Source organism: Pezoporus wallicus, unplaced genomic scaffold (genome assembly GCF_028554395.1).
Source record: "Pezoporus wallicus isolate ANWC-B61680 ecotype Strahan unplaced genomic scaffold, APGP_CSIRO_Pwel_v1 contig_8119, whole genome shotgun sequence".
Classification (NCBI taxonomy): Eukaryota; Metazoa; Chordata; class Aves; order Psittaciformes; family Psittacidae; genus Pezoporus; species Pezoporus wallicus.
Window position 1 is genome coordinate 1,778 of NW_026638720.1, and position 16,705 is coordinate 18,482.

Genomic DNA, 16,705 nt, shown 5'->3' on the forward strand with positions numbered 1-16,705 from the left:
GGAACAAATTATGGAAACTGTGAAAAAAACCCTGATCTCAACAGGCTGTCAAACTGTGTTTTTCTTTTCAAAGCTGATAGTATACAGGAGTAAAGGCAATTTTTTTGAAACACAAAATTAGGTTTCATACTTTCCAGGACAATTTGAATGAAAAGGAGAGTAGCTAATTTGCCACAGTCAGAATTTTATCTAAACAGGAACAGCAATTTCCACAGTGCATTAGCATTTGAAAGAGCAGCCCTGATTCCCAGGAGTGCTATTCTGATTTTGAATTGGTATAAATTTAGTGAAATCACCAGATTAACAGAATAGTTACTGTAATTCAACAAATTTAGCCTTGGATCACAGAATGCATAGTCTAAAAATATTATAAATTTGTGTATAATATATTGACCTTAAAATGCAACTGAAACTGGAAGAACTATTGGGTCATACTTTCCTGAATACATATAATTTTATTTGCTTTCCATTCAGCTTAGAAAGATACTATTTCAACCATTACACTGCATTTCAGCAAAGTATTAGTAACACAAATAGAAACATAACACTAATTGGCAGATTCAGAATCACCCAGAAGGCCACAATTCAAGGCCACACTGCAGAATGTGACTTAGGATGTTCAGGGTGGTACTGGGCATCACAATAAGGTACAAGCAGAGAGGACACTGGGGAAGCCTAATTTGGGGTACAATATACTGTTATAGGACAAAACTCAGTGTCAGCGGTAGGAAGGTAAAGTTGGCAAGGACACCAGGATGTCTGACTTGCTGTCCCTGACTGAAGTCAGGGCTCCTGACAAAGTTCCTTTAGTACAGTAGAGAACCCTTGCTTATGCTTACATGAAAACTAGAGGAGACTCTTGAATCCTACAGTACTACCTCATACCCTGCCCACCTATATATTGGTGAAGACCTAAAGGTTAAAGTTCCCCATAAATCAATTGCAGTCAGACAAGTACAAAGAGCAGTTCATGTTCTGCTCCTGCCTCAAGACCTAACACACACCAAGGGAAATACTCCTTTTTCTCCCACACTCCCAGCCCCCTCCCCAAACCCACATGGCAGTTCTGGAAATAATGTACTTCTGCAGCACACAACAAATAGGATCTGACATCCTGTAATTCCTGAGTTACTTCAGAAAAAATGCTGAGGGGACATAATGCTTCTCCCTGCTGCCAGTAGTCCCATCTCGTCCCAGAGGATCCTCTGCAATTCCAGGGATTTCACTGTGCTGCATATGCTCGTCACGGCTGCAATCACAGCCCCAGACATGGACACACACGCACTTTGCAAACATAGGAAGCACTGTAATATATTTCTGTCTCTCACCTGCTTCACTGCAAAGTCAGCCATCTTATCGTAAACTGCAAAGTAATGGATTATGTTCCATTTTGTTTCTTCTGCTGAGCTGTGGGGCATTACCTTCAACTTATCTAAAATCATTAATGATAAGGTTCCACAAAGCATTCTATTATAAAGTGGAAAGCACATTATACACAGAAAACTATGGAGAGATAATACTTACACTTGAAGCTTTAATTTGCCTTTAATCTATCGTATATTCATTTTTTATGCTTATCTGTAAAGTTGCCTGTCTTTCTACTGTAACAGAAAACAAAGGAAAAACAAGAGCCTCAGAAAAATCACTTCTGCTCTCCATAATGGAGCAAAGTAAAAGTAACTCACTTAAATCAATACAGTTATAGTACTGTACAACAAGCTTCAGATTAGAATCGGATTATTGCATTTTTTGATGTCTTGCAGCTTCAGGAGTTAAACTATGGAATAAAAGCCTTCAGTGTGAAGCCTTAGAAGTTGGTTTCTGCTTCTAAAAATGTGTGATTTTATTTTAGTAAGACCACAGTTTTAAAAACAGGAATTAATTTGTGTTACTATTCAGGAGATGCAAACAATGCTTTGCATGCGCAAAGCAGAGCATTGTCTGTATCAGCACTTGCAAATCCAGTGCAAAAGTTCACAGTTACAAAAAAGTGCTAAAAAATTTCTCAGCTCACACAATCTTGAAATAAAGTCTTCAAAATGTATATACATATTTAACAATTCGGAGTATACAACAAAAAAAAAGAAAAAAAACACACCATAAAACATTATACAATTTTTATAAATCTACCTAATCAGGAAAAGAAACCCAAGTGTTCTCCTCAGATATATGTCATGGAGATCTCAAACTTGCTTTCCCGAATTTTGCAGAATTGTCTGTCAATGGTCACAGCATGCAAATTTCTGATTAGTAAGTTCAATTACAAAGCAGATGATTTTATAATGCTGCAAACGGAACTGTGCCAGCACAGTAATGCATTATGAGTAATGCGATATGAGTAATGTATCATTCAGCTCAGAGATTCAATGTCATCTCTGTTAAGAAATAAACCAAAGATTGCTAAACTTGTAATTCATTAGGTCTCTTTTCCCACATCACAGAGATACTTCTGAGGACTTTTTGACTAAGTTTATACCAAATATAATCTACCCTTTTGTTACGCTGAGAACTGCATTGCTTGCTTTTCTATTTCACATTCTCAGAGATTGCTGGTGATGGTGATACTGGAGTGCATCCAAAGTATCTACAGACTGCCCAGAAAGAGCACAAATTCAATAGTTCTAGTTTCTTTAGCGATTCTTTATAGATTTACATGCCAGTATAATAAAACTGAATAAGCTATTATTGTCTGTCATAAGTCTAATGGATCTTTCACACAAACAAGGAGGCAGGTAAGCACTACTGTTTAACACTTCAATTTGAACAGGCAGACAAGCAGAAAACAGTTGCCACAAGAGATAAAGAGAGAAAGGTATACAGAAGAGAAACCACTGGAAAAAAATGCTAGAAACTAGTGAGTTTAGTCATTTAAAAAAAGCCCGACAAGCTTGATGGAGGAAAAGTTGCATACGTCTGGTTTGTAGGACAGATTTTCAAAAAAACACAGCCTCCTTTGGGAATTGCTAGGGTTAGAATCAATCTTTTATTTTTTATATTCAGGTGAACATTAATGGACTATCAAGATTGACATTGTCGCCTAGTGTCTCCAAATGTCCACCATTCAAGCAGTATGGGTTTTCAAAAGCTGTAGCAAAAGTATTAGCATATAGAGAAATTGAGAAGCTGACTGGGTATCCACATAGACATATGCAGACACCTATTTATTGCAACAGTGAAAGTCAGTAGTCATGGGCAAAGTCATTAGGAAAAAGTTCTTGTAAAGAAGTAAGACTGTTCTTGAAGGTACATTCTCAACACCAACACTCACAGCCCCCAAAAGTGAGCTACCTTTTCTAACCTGCACATGCAAAACCTCCCACCTATAAAATGGCACATTATGGTTTTCAACCAGTGTTCCCTTTAGCTAGCCTGTATAGGAAATAATTTTTGGAGAACCATCCAGCTAAATCCCATTTGTTCTACATCTGAAAGGAAGATGAAGTAAACCCATTCTGTCTCTCACTACTTTAATAAGACTCTCTCTGGGACAATCTGGATTCAGCCTGACCCTTTTGACTGTACTTTACAGCAACTGTCTTTAGTGACTTCCAAGATCACAAATGCCTATGCAGTTTCAACTGCATGCTAGATATTTAGACCATGAAGGATCATTCTGAATCTCAGAGTCCACAAGCATCAAGAAAGCTAAGGTAATTAGCAAGTATGCACACAGTATGTGAATATGGTAGAGTGTGGGTCATGAGATGTTTAATCTTTCATAATTTTGTAGGTTGTGAACATTTGTGGGCTGGGACAGAGGTAGAGGATTACAAAGAAGATTCCTGGCTGAGAAAAGTGGGGTATGGTCGGAGGTTTTTTAATAGCTTTTCAAATCACATTGCTATCATACTAGCAGGATTTTTCTTCAAATACTGGCAACTAAAATGTGCCCGATTTTATTTCAAAGAAAGAAGAGGATAATAATTTTGGATACTGTGAAATTTAAGTGCACACTGTAAGTTGTAGCCTTCATGATAATTTCAGTGAAGTACTTTGGCTGTCAGAGTTCTCAACAGGCCTGCTACTCTGTCCCCTGCCAGTGGTAAATTTAAAGTATTGATAGACACAAAGATAGAGCTTAATCTCCTCCATCCTCTTCACCCTGAAGACGCTCTTGGGTCCACTACTGAAAGAAGGTACTTGCATCAGTATCAGCATAATTCTGTTAAAGATTCTAGGTATCAGTGTTGGTATGTTAATAAATCCACTGCTTGGTGGGGTTTTTTTGGTGCTTGAATTTTTTCAGGTAAGATGGCCTCCATTTCAAAAAACAATGGCAGACCAAAAAAAAAACAAAAAAAAAACCAAAAAAACCTGAAGCACAATGTTGAATGGACCAATTTGACAAAGGCAAAAGAAATTCCTTGCTCCTGCTTTCTTAACCTGAAGCAATGCAGACTTTTTCAAGAGTATGCTTTTTGGATTTAATCAGGACCTCAGAAAATTACCATACTGTGGTCCTGCAAATCGAATATAACATCTCCTGAATACAGCATCCAAGTGTCCTTGCTGACACACCTCACTGTTTCAACTCTTAAGACACTCTAGCTTGTAAGGAACAGTTACTACAGCATTCTATAAGTTACAATACCACTTAGGATAGTATTCAATTTATAGATTTTAATAAGTAAAGTCCATTTGTATTGTGGGCATGACAACCCACAGATCAGTTTAATTTCTCAATGGAGAACCCTGACATTTATACACTGAATAGAAAACTAAAACACACTGTGGGTACATGATGGCAGCAAGAGTAAGCACACTCATTTTTGTTCACCTTTTTTGCTTGATAACTACGAAGTGAAAACACAACAGCAAAGAATTCCAAGCAAACTGGCTACTGGAGGACCAGACATTCACTGGGGCAAGTGATTATTCTAAGAAATTCTGACAAAGTAGAAATCATGTACAGTACCCAAGCAATAGCTTGAAATAAAAATATCTATATAGCTATGTCTCTATCTAACATCTAGACTTCAAAATAAAACCCAAACCAGCTATTTAGCAAATGCTAACACAAACTAAGAAAAACATATATGAGAAACACATATGTATACCCTGCTTTGGTAGTTATTGAACGCTTACAAGCAATCAGAGTTTCAAGAGGCTTCAAGACTGAAATTTCCTTGTTCCTTATTTTTCCCCTTAAAAATAAACCACTGTATCTGAACATTGGAATTGTGGTCTATTGTGAGCTGAGCTGAAATTATGTCGTAGATTCAGCACATACTGGAAAAGCAGAAAGCTGCTGCTATCTTTGTGAGCTAGTTGAAAAGTGAAAACAGATTAGAAAAAATAAGTTCTTCAATGGCCAGCAACACTGCTTTCACACCAGATTTGATGAATAAGTCCTCCCAGCGGCACTAACACCTGATACGCACATTGCATGGATTAGCAAATTTTAGTCCAGGCAGAAGAAAAAACATTTTTATTTTTTTTTTCCCTTCCAGTAACTGCTGCAGGTATATTATCTAATGAAAACACAAGATTTCTCTAAGGAATGTGACATTCGTTTGGTGTTTTCATCAAACAACTACATGTTGTTCATCCACTATCTGAGAAGCACTGAGGCATATCTAGACCTGATTACGTTTATTCTTAGCTTTCGATCAGACTACCTCACTAGGGCAGCAAGCAGTTTCTCATCTCTGCCTTCCCAGAACCTCCATGCAGGCATATACAGAAAAGGGTTTCTAATAACAATACAGCCACATTTGTTTAATATCTTGATCATCCTAAATCAGAATATCTTTCTGATTCTATGATTAACGGAGCCTTTTGGAGTGTTTCAAATTAAAGGATAAATATTCAAAGACATGTAAGAGGGATTTGCTGACTGTCTTCTATTCAGAACAGTAGAAACTAAACAGCTCAATCCCCATATACTGCTCTGAAATGTGCCCTTTCAAATACTGTATTTTCAAAAGGCGTCAGGCTTTTCAATAACTAAGAAGACTCTAAGAATGACAGTACCATTTCCATTGATGTATACGTCAGCTAATGCTACTTCCAGGAAAATATTAGGACTGCAGAAAACAGAGCAGCTCAAAGGTTTTCGTGGGAGAAAAATATGTAGTACTCCTATAGCTGCGCCACTTGAGCTACAAAGCTGTCCCACTTAGAGTTAATTTGCTTCCTAGTAGCTGGTGTTTTGGCTTTAGTCTGAGAACAATACTGATAACACACCAGTGTTTTAGCTGTTGCTCAGTAGCACTTACCCTGATCAAGGACTTTTCAGCCTTCTGCTCTCCCAGTGAGGAGGGGCACAAGAAGCTGGGAGGGAGCAGAGACAGGACACCTGACCCAAACTAGCCAAAACTAGCCATACCACAGCACGTCATGTCCAGTATATAAATTGGGGGGTTACCCAGCAGAGCAGATAACTGCATGGGTTGGACTGGGTATCGGTTGGCAGGTGGTGAGCGATTTTATTGTGCATCATTTGTGTTTACAGTTGTTTTTTCTCTTTTCTCCTTTTGGTCTTATATTTTCTTCCCTTGTTATTTCCCTTATAATTATAATTATTATTAGTAGTAGCTTGTTATTCCTTAGTTATTAAACTGCTCTTATCTCAATGCATGGGGTTTGCATACCTTTGATTCTCCTCCCCATCTCACCCAGGGAGAGGGGAAGAGAAAGGTCTGCAAGCAGCTGCATGGGACTTAGTTACTGGCTGAGTTTAAACCACGACAAAAGCGTATATCCTTCCTCACTGCTGCAAATACAAGGCTCTTCCCCACAACATACAGTACAAGGTCATGGGACTAAGTGAAAAGTGGTTTGCAACAAACACCACTTTTGACTACCAGTGTCCACTGAATGCTTTAACTTTAGAGATCTTTTGTACGAGGTGCAGAAAAAAATATCAATTCAGCAGAAAGACTCAGAGGATCAGGAAGTAAACAAGGATTAGAGTTATTGTGAGGAAGAAGTCAAGCGGCACCTGATGAACACAAGGAAGGTTAACATCCAATATATTCATTGCAAATGTGAAGGGAAACAGAATCTTTCCCCAGTTGTCTGGGAATTTTCTTCTTATGTGCTAAGTGCACATGGTCCTTTAACAGTTCTGAGAAACATGGTAGTTTATGTAAGCGCATAAGGGAAATCAAAATCTCAAATACTTTTTAGATATGCAATAAACTACATATTTGTCTCCCTGATGATTTTTATCATTAATAATGTAATCTTACAAACTAAATATCAGAAGGTGTAAACAAGTTGTTAGATTCTTGAGAGTTATTCTTCCCATTGCAGCAGGACTTTTCTACTCTGCAAGCAATTTTTACAAATTATCTCTGAGAGACAGAGAAGGATATAAGGAATTCCCTCTCTCATATCCTTTATTAAATACATATTCCTTATTTAATTAAAAGATTTTCTAAGATTATTTTTTATTCATTTGGTAAAATGGCAAAGACTGATTAGAACAACCAAGAAGCCCATTAGAAAATAATCACTCTCAGCAGCTAAAGTAACAAACATGAACTGCATATTAGGGCATTATCTCTTCAAGGTCAAAAGAAATTCCAACTCTCTACTTTAAAAAAAAAAAAACAAACATTAAAAACAAACAATCAAACAAACCAAACTAAAAAAAAAAAAAGACAAAACAAAACCCCCAAGAACAACAACACAAAAAACTCCACACCAGCAACAAAAGAACAGGTATCTGACAAAAATACTTACTACAATGTCTTCAGGAAAAGTATCCAGACTGAAAGAGCCATCATCAAACATCACTTCATAGAAAAGTTGAGATGTCACTCTTATGACTCTGCAACTATAGTATCTTGTATTCCTGTGTTTCGTGATGACTGTCTGCCCAACTCTAATGCCTTTCTCACATGCTTTAGCTCTCTTGAAAAAAAGGGAAGAATTTAAAAGAAAAAGTGATTTTTAAATATCATCTGAAATTTATCAGTGTCAAAACAGAATTCATAACACTACTCAATGTAAAAACTTCAAATGCAAAATTGTTCCTTCCAATTGTGATCACACAAATTTGTTTTACATAGGAGTTTCTCCATTTTATGAGAAAAGAAATGGCATTTGAAGAATAGCAAATCACAGCACTCAAAAATATTTTTGCAGCTGATGAGTGTTAAATCTCAGCTCCCAGCTAACGTACCCCCAAGGGACTTAAAAAGCAGGCTTCTTCACCAGAAAAAATAACATCAAGAGCTTCTCATCCTAGTAACACAAGGAAGGCACTTCTTTCTTATGATCCTGGTGGTCTACTCATTACCTCACATACGTCCATTTGTTTCCTGAAAAGTGAGTTATTGTGGCTTTGGTGAGATCTGATCTGTTGAACTTTTAATGCTACTAACAGGGTCAACTACACTAGCATATATTAAGCATTTTTTTTTAAATTTAGAATAAATGAATATAATTAATAAAAAAATTAAACATTTATAGATTTCTAAATTTATATTTATTTTATATATGAACAGCATGAAATACTTTACTACATATGCTAAAGTAATTACTCAGACTTTAACAGGCAGTGAATTCTTCAATCGATACAGTGATCTTAAAAAGCATCTGTGAAAAGCTGGAAACTGCTAGTTGTATAATTTTTAGCATTAATATCAAAGGGAGAAACAATGACAGCTTCTGTTAAGATTCCAAGCATTAATAGTAATGTCAATGCTTCTGGGGCACAGAAAAAAACACCCTAAACTTGAACACTTGTGGTTTTGTCGAGTCTGTAGTCACTACCATACATCCTTCTTTGACCAGTTTCTGGGATTTAGAGTTTTTAAACCTCTTTGCTCTCTCAAACTAAGGGCAAAGTATAAATATTCTGTACTGTTTCTGGAGGCAGTGCGCTAAATCTCTGTGTGTCAGAGGTCTACCTGACATATGCATTTGAAGGATTTAGTTGAGGTCACCTCAGATAGTAAAACCCAGTGATGTTCCTAAAACATCTTCAAATTTAGATAGAAATAATGTTCTGAGCATGCTCAGAAATTATTTAACCATTTACATGTACAACAAAATTGTTTCTTCCTCTTTTCACTTGTCTATAGTTAGACTGAGTAATATAATTAACTATGTAAGTAACGCTTTACTGGTATTATCATAGGAGTACATAACTTTTTACACAATTTTGAAACATATATAAATATATATGTTAATTTAGCTTTCCATTATTTACTTCAGTCTATTCAGTTATTTGGGTGGAAAGGGAAGGAGGGATAAGAAGAAAACTGGAGAGCATTACCTGATTTACCTATATGAGATAATAAAGAAAAAAATATATATATTACAGAAAATGAAGGAGAATTAGCTCTATTACAAGGTTTAAATGTTTTTAAAACCGGAAGATGGAACTCTGAAGAGATGGTGGAAGGCAAAATATATTTTAAGAGATAATACCGGCTTAATGACAAAATTTTCAGAGAAGAAGTGCCATTGCTCATTAGAACAAAAAATAAACAACAGAAATGCAACCTAGTTCAAGGAGAAGATTATTTCTGTTATCTCAGTAGGACTCTTGATTTATTTCTCACAAAAATATTGAAAAGCAGACTCTGTAACTGATTTCATGTCCAAGAAAACATTTCATGCCAGAAAATCTGAAGAATTTATTGATGTTAAGAATGTAATTTTTGATCAGTAAGGACAGTTGTTATGTAAGGGAGTCTATCAGATTAAAGAAACAGGTCTGGTAGTTACAAGCTTGTTGAGAAAGCTGTGGTTTAAAAAGCATGATTTTCTTTTAACAGTAGAGGAAGCCAAAGATGAAGTAGTATAATGGCAGAAATGAAAACAACAAGATACAAAGAAAAATAGCTAACCTCCCCTTCTGTGTGCAAAACCCAATCAGATAAGAAGGACAATCTTTCTCCTTCATTTTCTGTATGACAGGACACAAAAATCTTGTTAAATAAAATATACGGAATCATATAGCCATAGAATAGTTAGGGTTGGAAAGGACCTTATGATCATCTAGTTCCAACCCCCTTGCCATGGTCAGGGACACCACACACTAAACCACCTCACTCAAGAATCCACCCAAACTGGCCTTGAATACTGCCTAAAATATATCCTACAAACTACAGTATATGAAATAGTAATAACCATCATGAAATAGGTATCTGATGTATATCTAAATATATAGCGACTTTCTCTCACTAGAGTTTTTAATGGAGGATCCTCAAAATTCTGAAACCTACTTTATAAAGGAACATAACTCTCATCATCATTTTAAGCTTACTTCTCAGAACTCCAATTTTGTCATAGAAATTATGCATGAGAATTCAAAACTATATTGGCTCATGATTTTGGGGTAATATGTCCTTCCTAAGGCATGCCTTAGTCTCACTGAAATGTTAAGAGATGGGCAGTATTTAGCAGACAGTGGCAAACAATGACATTCACTCCATTACTCAGGTGTTCAGCAGAAAAAGTGTGCAGATTTCATTTGAAAGCATCCCTTTGTTCCCTGTGCGACAGTGCTAAGAAATGGCCAATAACAGAAGAAGATAATTTGAAATAGCTCAAAAGGCAGCAACAGTGGGTTTCTGCAACTCCTATACAGCAGGTTTTTGCAACTATCTTTGCCTCTTCTAAAGACAGTCTCCAAAATGCATGTAACTGGGGCTACCTAGGTGGCCTTTTCTGATCACACTTTCCAAATGGCACATCACCTGAGTGCATGTTTGCCTCCAGCTGGCTTTCTCTGACCCTCAGTGCTGCCTTTGCTAATCCTGTATGGATCCTATGGGGATTTTTCTTTCCTGTCAGTATAAATTCATATAACTTCTTTTTCTTCTTTTTTCTTATTTCCTTGTGTACAACAGAGTTCTTTTAATCAAAACATATCCATCTGCAGCACCTATTCTCAACCGTATTTCCAAGTATTCTTGCAGTTTGATAACAAAAAAGGTGTGAGGGATGTATTTCATGCCCAGAGACAAGCACAGTCAAAGAGAAAAAATGAAAAAAAAACCAAAACAACCTACTGCCTAGAAGTAGTAAATCACAGAGCTTTCTTTGCATATTGACACTCCAGTTTACATAACAAAGTAACATAGGCCATGACAGGAATAATCAAAAACATTCTGTACAAAATACCTATTCTGCTAGCAGATTTTTATGTTATTTCTAAAGCTGTGCCTTCAGCAAATACAAGAGTCATGCTCAGTTTTGAGTCCACGGACCTGTAAAGAACCTATTTTTGAAAAGCAGTATCAACATCTAAAAGGTCCAGTTCTTGGTATTTGTACATTTACTCCCTTTGGCAGCACTATACAGATGCAAGGATCATGCTTTCCCTTTTGATTGCCTTTTTGTTGATATTTTTAGCCAGTGTTTTCCATGGTTGAAATTAAAAAGATAGTTTAGGAAAAACTCCAAAAGACAATACAGAATCTGATCCCAAGTGAAAAATATTTTCAGCAATACACTTGTAAAAGTATACTGCTGAGTAATTTGAACACAATTTGCTTGAGATGACAGCCCTAAATAATCTGGATGCGTACTCCACGTCATCATTGTAGTAAGCTCTTGCCTGATGTAAAGCGATACACTCATAAGAGAGAGTAATGACAGGACAAGGGGTAATGGCTTTAAACTGAAGGTTGATTTAGATTGGACATTAGGAAGAAGTTCTTCGCAATGAGGGTGGTGAGACACTGAAACAGGTTGCCCAGAGAAGCTGTGGATGCCCCATACCTAAAAGTGTTTTAAGGCCCTGGAAGGTGTCCCTGCCCACAGCAGTGAGGCTGGAACTAGATGATCTTTCCAACCCTAACTATTCTATGGTTCTAATAGTAGTAACAATACACATTTATCTGTACCTTTTTTATTGAGCATCCTCATTGATTTACATATTACAAATACCACTATAGATATATGTTGTAATTTTTCCTAGTCCGCAGGATCCATCCTTTGGCTGTTCAGTTTCGGGTTGTTAGATTTTATTTTAAACTTGAAGAACACAGCAATTACAGGTATTCACTGAGCATTTAGGCCCAATATCTAGAGGCTATATTAGTGGAAAACCAGATAATTTAATTTTGCTTCCTTGAAATGAGGTGAAGTAAGTGTCCTTGCTTTATGTACAATGCTTTCAACTGATAAAAAAACAGAAGATCTTTTTTTTCTTTTTGCTGACAAGAAAATCTGATTCCTGTAAAAATTTGTAAGGGTACAAAAATATTTCAGACTGCACAATTCCCCTGTTCTGCTTTCAAGCAAGGAAGTTAAAACAGAAACTAAAAAAGTTCATTACAAGTAAGATATATTGCTATGCCTAATGGTGAAGTGCAATGTAATTTCTGCATGAAGAAATAGCTAATAGAAGAGAAAAGCATAACAAGAAAACCAATGGTGAAAAAACTTCCAAAGGCTTAAAGATATGATTAGATTAATTATCCAAAAGACAAAGTATAAAACCAAGCATATGCAAACACAGGGCAATCTCACATGTCCCAGAAGATAAGAATATCCCAGAAAAAGATTCTTTAACAAAATACCTGATCTTTCAAATTTTTGGCTCAATGAGGAATACAAAAAGCATGTTTTTTCTTTCTCTTCTCCAAATACGATTTTTATTTGAGCCATATGAAAATGCTGATACCACAAATTTTCAAAAAGGTTGGCGCTGAGTTTTGGGGAAGTATGTGCTAGTCTCGTCTCAATCAAGCTACTTTGAACTTCCTTCACAAAACCTCTAAAACAGTAGCCACACAAAGTCCTTTTTCTCCCCAGTTAGTGGCTGGTGTTTTTGTCTTTGACGCTACTTCATATAAATGAAGAAAGCCAGTAAGAGGATTTTATTGGATTCCATGTTACTGTATTACTAATGTGGTTTTTTTCAGCTATGTGTTTTGTTTCTTACCATTCAAAATAACGGCTACTTTTCTATTCCAGTTAAAATGTACACTAAAAAAGTCTGTAGTTTTACATTAGATTGAAAGTATGAATTTATTTCAGACTGAAATTCTGAATTTAAATAACCTACTGCTTTTCATTAGCATTTTGTAGGTTTTTCTATTAATATGAATACAAAAATGCCAGGAAAAAAAAAAAAGTCTCTCTAGGAGAGATATACCACTACATTAAGTGCTGTATCAACATAGAAGAAAAAAATCCAAATCTTCAGCACATTTACCATTTAGCATAAAAGAGACTAAAGTGAAGAAAATCATGAACATTGTTTAACAGCCTAAGGGGACTCCAGTATCAAGGGACATATATTGGAGGAAGGTGGAAAACTTAAGGGGCTAAGGAAGTGGCCACAACATAGAGAAAACAGTTTTACTATTTAAACAAGTAAAAATAGGGCTGTTTCAGTTTTAAACAAAACTGTTTCACTGTTCACTGTCAAAACTAGGTAAAACTAGATCCTGGTTGTGTTTGCAAAAATGTGTTAGGCATATTAAGTACCACTTCTCCCAGGTAACAGCAGAAGGAAAAACCTTCAAGGTGTAATGGTTTGTTATGCATGGAAATATGATAGATGGAGATATTATAATAGGTCACATGGATCCCTTCTTCCATGTTCTATGGAAACATACTTTAATTCAGCAATTCCATTTTTTAACAAACAAGGAAACAAATTCATTACCACATTTTGGTTGATCTTGTGCCTGAAACATGTGATATAGACAACATATGGCCAGTCATCAGGTTCCATCAGCACTCCTGCAGCATGGGCACAGGTAACATGAAAGGAGGCTGGACAGTGTCCATGTGAGCACTGAATGCAGGCACCAGAGGTTTTCTTAATTCTTTGTCTGCACAAGTTACATTTCTGTAGAAACAAAATAAACAGAGTATTTATCATACTACACCAAGTCTGGTGACTTCTGCAAGTATCTCAAGGACTGAAATGTTATTTATGCTTCAATAATTACATCTTATGCAATACGCATGACAAAAGAAACAATATTTATGAATTACAAGGTAGCTTTGTAACAAATGTCTTGTATCACATACAGGAACGTTCCTCATGGCTAACAAAAATGTAACAGTTACTGAAAATCATAAAATTCAGCTATTTGAAAATAAAGACATTTTATTTAATGAAATGTAACAGTGACTTTAATAATTTGAAAACATACTGCTGAAGTAGTTATTACTTCCATTTGTTCTAAATTTGCTAATCACTGATTTTTTTAAGCACCCTCTTGCCTGTCTATACTAGGAATGTACCAAGTGTAGTTTTTATTTATTTTTACTATATGTTTAATAATCCAAAGTATTTCAAATTAACTGATATCAAATTCTTCCTACCAACTTACCAGAGAATTCTGTTCTATTTTCCATTAATTTCCATAATCTGAAGAAAATCTACAGGAATTTTACTGTATAATTCAGCACTAAGATAGTTTCAATGACTTCTAATACTCAGTTTGTGACTGAAACAATGTTTTTTGTAAGTGCTAGTCCTGTCAAGCTCATCAGTCATGCTGAATTCTAGTTCGCACATCATTGTGAACATGAAAAACTCTGCTTTCATACCCACACTCTGAAAGCTAATAGCCTGCGTGGCTTTGCAGAAGTAGAAAAAAGAGCAGCATCTGGCATCTGGAACTTGGTTAAAAATTTTACCTATCATTCACTAAAAGGACCAGAATTCAGCCCAATCTGATGTAACATCAGATCTGAAAGACTAGTAAGAAGATAATTTTGCCATCTAAAGAAATATTTCTGACACTTATTTATATTCACGTGTATTAAGCCATTTTCAGGTAAGTCAAAATACATACATTCAGAACCAAGTAAAATAGGAATTTCAGGAAGAAAACAAAATTGAAAACTATTGTGTGTAATGTCTAGACACTGAGTTCATGCAAATACACAGCTCTTTTTGAATGCTTACACAAAAATTCACCAGCCCACTCAACAAAAGAAGAAAGAATGGGGCAAAGTATTAAACAAAGTAAATGGGGTAAAGTATTAAAAAAGTAAACTGCAGCTAAATTAACTGGAGGAAGCATGCTACAGCAGGAAATTTTGATCCCCTTAAATTATGGGCTGCACTTGCGCAAGGCAGCAAACATGCAAATATTACAATGCAGCTGTTTCTTCAGCATCTGACTAAGGTATCATAAAATCTTGGAAGATGCAGAAATCTAAACCATTACATTAAATGAGTAATGGTTCAGAAAAAGACACACTTAGAACTATATATATATGTACAGTTATTCTTCTATTTTAATATTTTAAGGCTTATCACCTTCCAGAAGTGGAAAAGCAGAGAAAAATAAAAGCAGCATGAGGACAGTGAGAGATGCTTGAAGGGAAGCTGGAAGTGCTGTCAGGAAAACTGAAAATGTAACACATTAAATGGGATGGCCAAATCCACGGAAGTTAGAGCAAAACTTCATCCCTTTCTGTAAAAGAGACCAACTTCTCTGTTCTCTTCTGCATAGGTTTACTTAATAAGAACTTATTAGACAAACTGCTATATTGTACGAATAGTCATTCTTCAGTACTTTCCAGAGTTGCAGCTTGAAAGTACTGAAAAAATAATATTTTTATTTTTAAAAAAAAGCTGTCAAATTACTGTTGCCCATACTCATTTCTGTGCTGGTGCAAAATAACTGTAACACTGATGAAAAGTTAAATTACTTCAGATTTACTCTGGTATAAAAGGAATGCTGATTGGCCATATGTAATTATGTGAATGCAGACTTCAAGTCCCATGAAGAAAGTGAAAATACTTTCCGTGTTTTAACCATAAGATGAATCCATCTCACTGCCAAATACAAGGAAAGTAGCTGTTCCATCAGTTAACTCCAAACACACATTAATCTTTTGTGCTATACTCGTACACTCTTTAGGTATGAAAAAGATTAAAAACGTGAATATTATTGTAGATACGGGGGGGGGGGGGGGGGGGGGGGGAGGGGAGAAATAAATCCTATTTCTCTCTGAGCTTGTGGAATACCAGAAAAATCCTGAAAATCAGCCTTCTTTAAAATGCACGAAAAGAATCAAGGTTGACAAATAGTGAAACAGGTTTCCTATTACTTGTAAGATGCTTTGTCCTTTGTAGAAGTATGACAGTGAAGGAGCTGATGAAGATGAACCTCAGCTTTAGCATGCTTCTCAGATTTAGGCATTAATTTTGAAAAGTACATACATGCACAAATAAAACATGTACAAGTAACTTCCAAGCTTGCATAAGTGTATCAGACAGCATGGCTCCCATTCAGAGATATGAGAAAAAGCTCCTTCATCTTTGAAAATGTAAGTCAAACAGTAGTTAACCTACCATGTTTGATTAATAAAATCAGAATATCAGAAAAGATAGAATATAAACCCAGCAAACTATAAAAATTTACTTTGCATAGACTTTTGGAACCTTAGCAGAGCTGCATACCAAGCTGTATATTAGCTGTAAGTAACAAACTGTCTGACCCATACTGGCATTTCTTTCCTTCCCCTCCCTAGCTTTTAACTAATGATGTAATTCTCAAACTCTCATTTGGGGCTTTACAGTATACAAATTTAAATTACCATTTTTCACCATTTTTTTCAATGTTAATAATGTTAACATAGAATTACTATTAATTAATAACCAATTAATATTATTAATATTTTAAAGGGCCTATAAGGAAGATGATGAGAGATTTTTTAGCAGGGCCTGTTGCAATACGACAAGGGGTAATGGTTTTAAATGAAAAGAGAGAAGATTCAGGCTGGACATGAGGAAGAAATCTTTGCAATGAGAGTGGTAAAA

General features: G+C 35.8%; 1 protein-coding gene across 1 annotated transcript in view; it reads right to left on the bottom strand.

Moving 5' to 3' along the window:
- Positions 1-7,644: 7,644 nt before the first annotated feature.
- The window catches only part of LOC130600642 (lysine-specific demethylase 4C-like), a gene marked incomplete at its 3' end in the record, with an annotated part of 188,239 nt that continues 179,178 nt past the window's right edge, over positions 7,645-16,705 (bottom strand). Inside the window, exons 11-12 of the mRNA XM_057412125.1 lie at positions 13,583-13,768; positions 7,645-7,860 (exon numbers count right to left, since the gene is read on the bottom strand). Coding sequence (XP_057268108.1) covers positions 7,645-7,860; positions 13,583-13,768 — 402 coding nt within the window. The remainder of the gene's footprint in view (positions 7,861-13,582; positions 13,769-16,705) is intronic.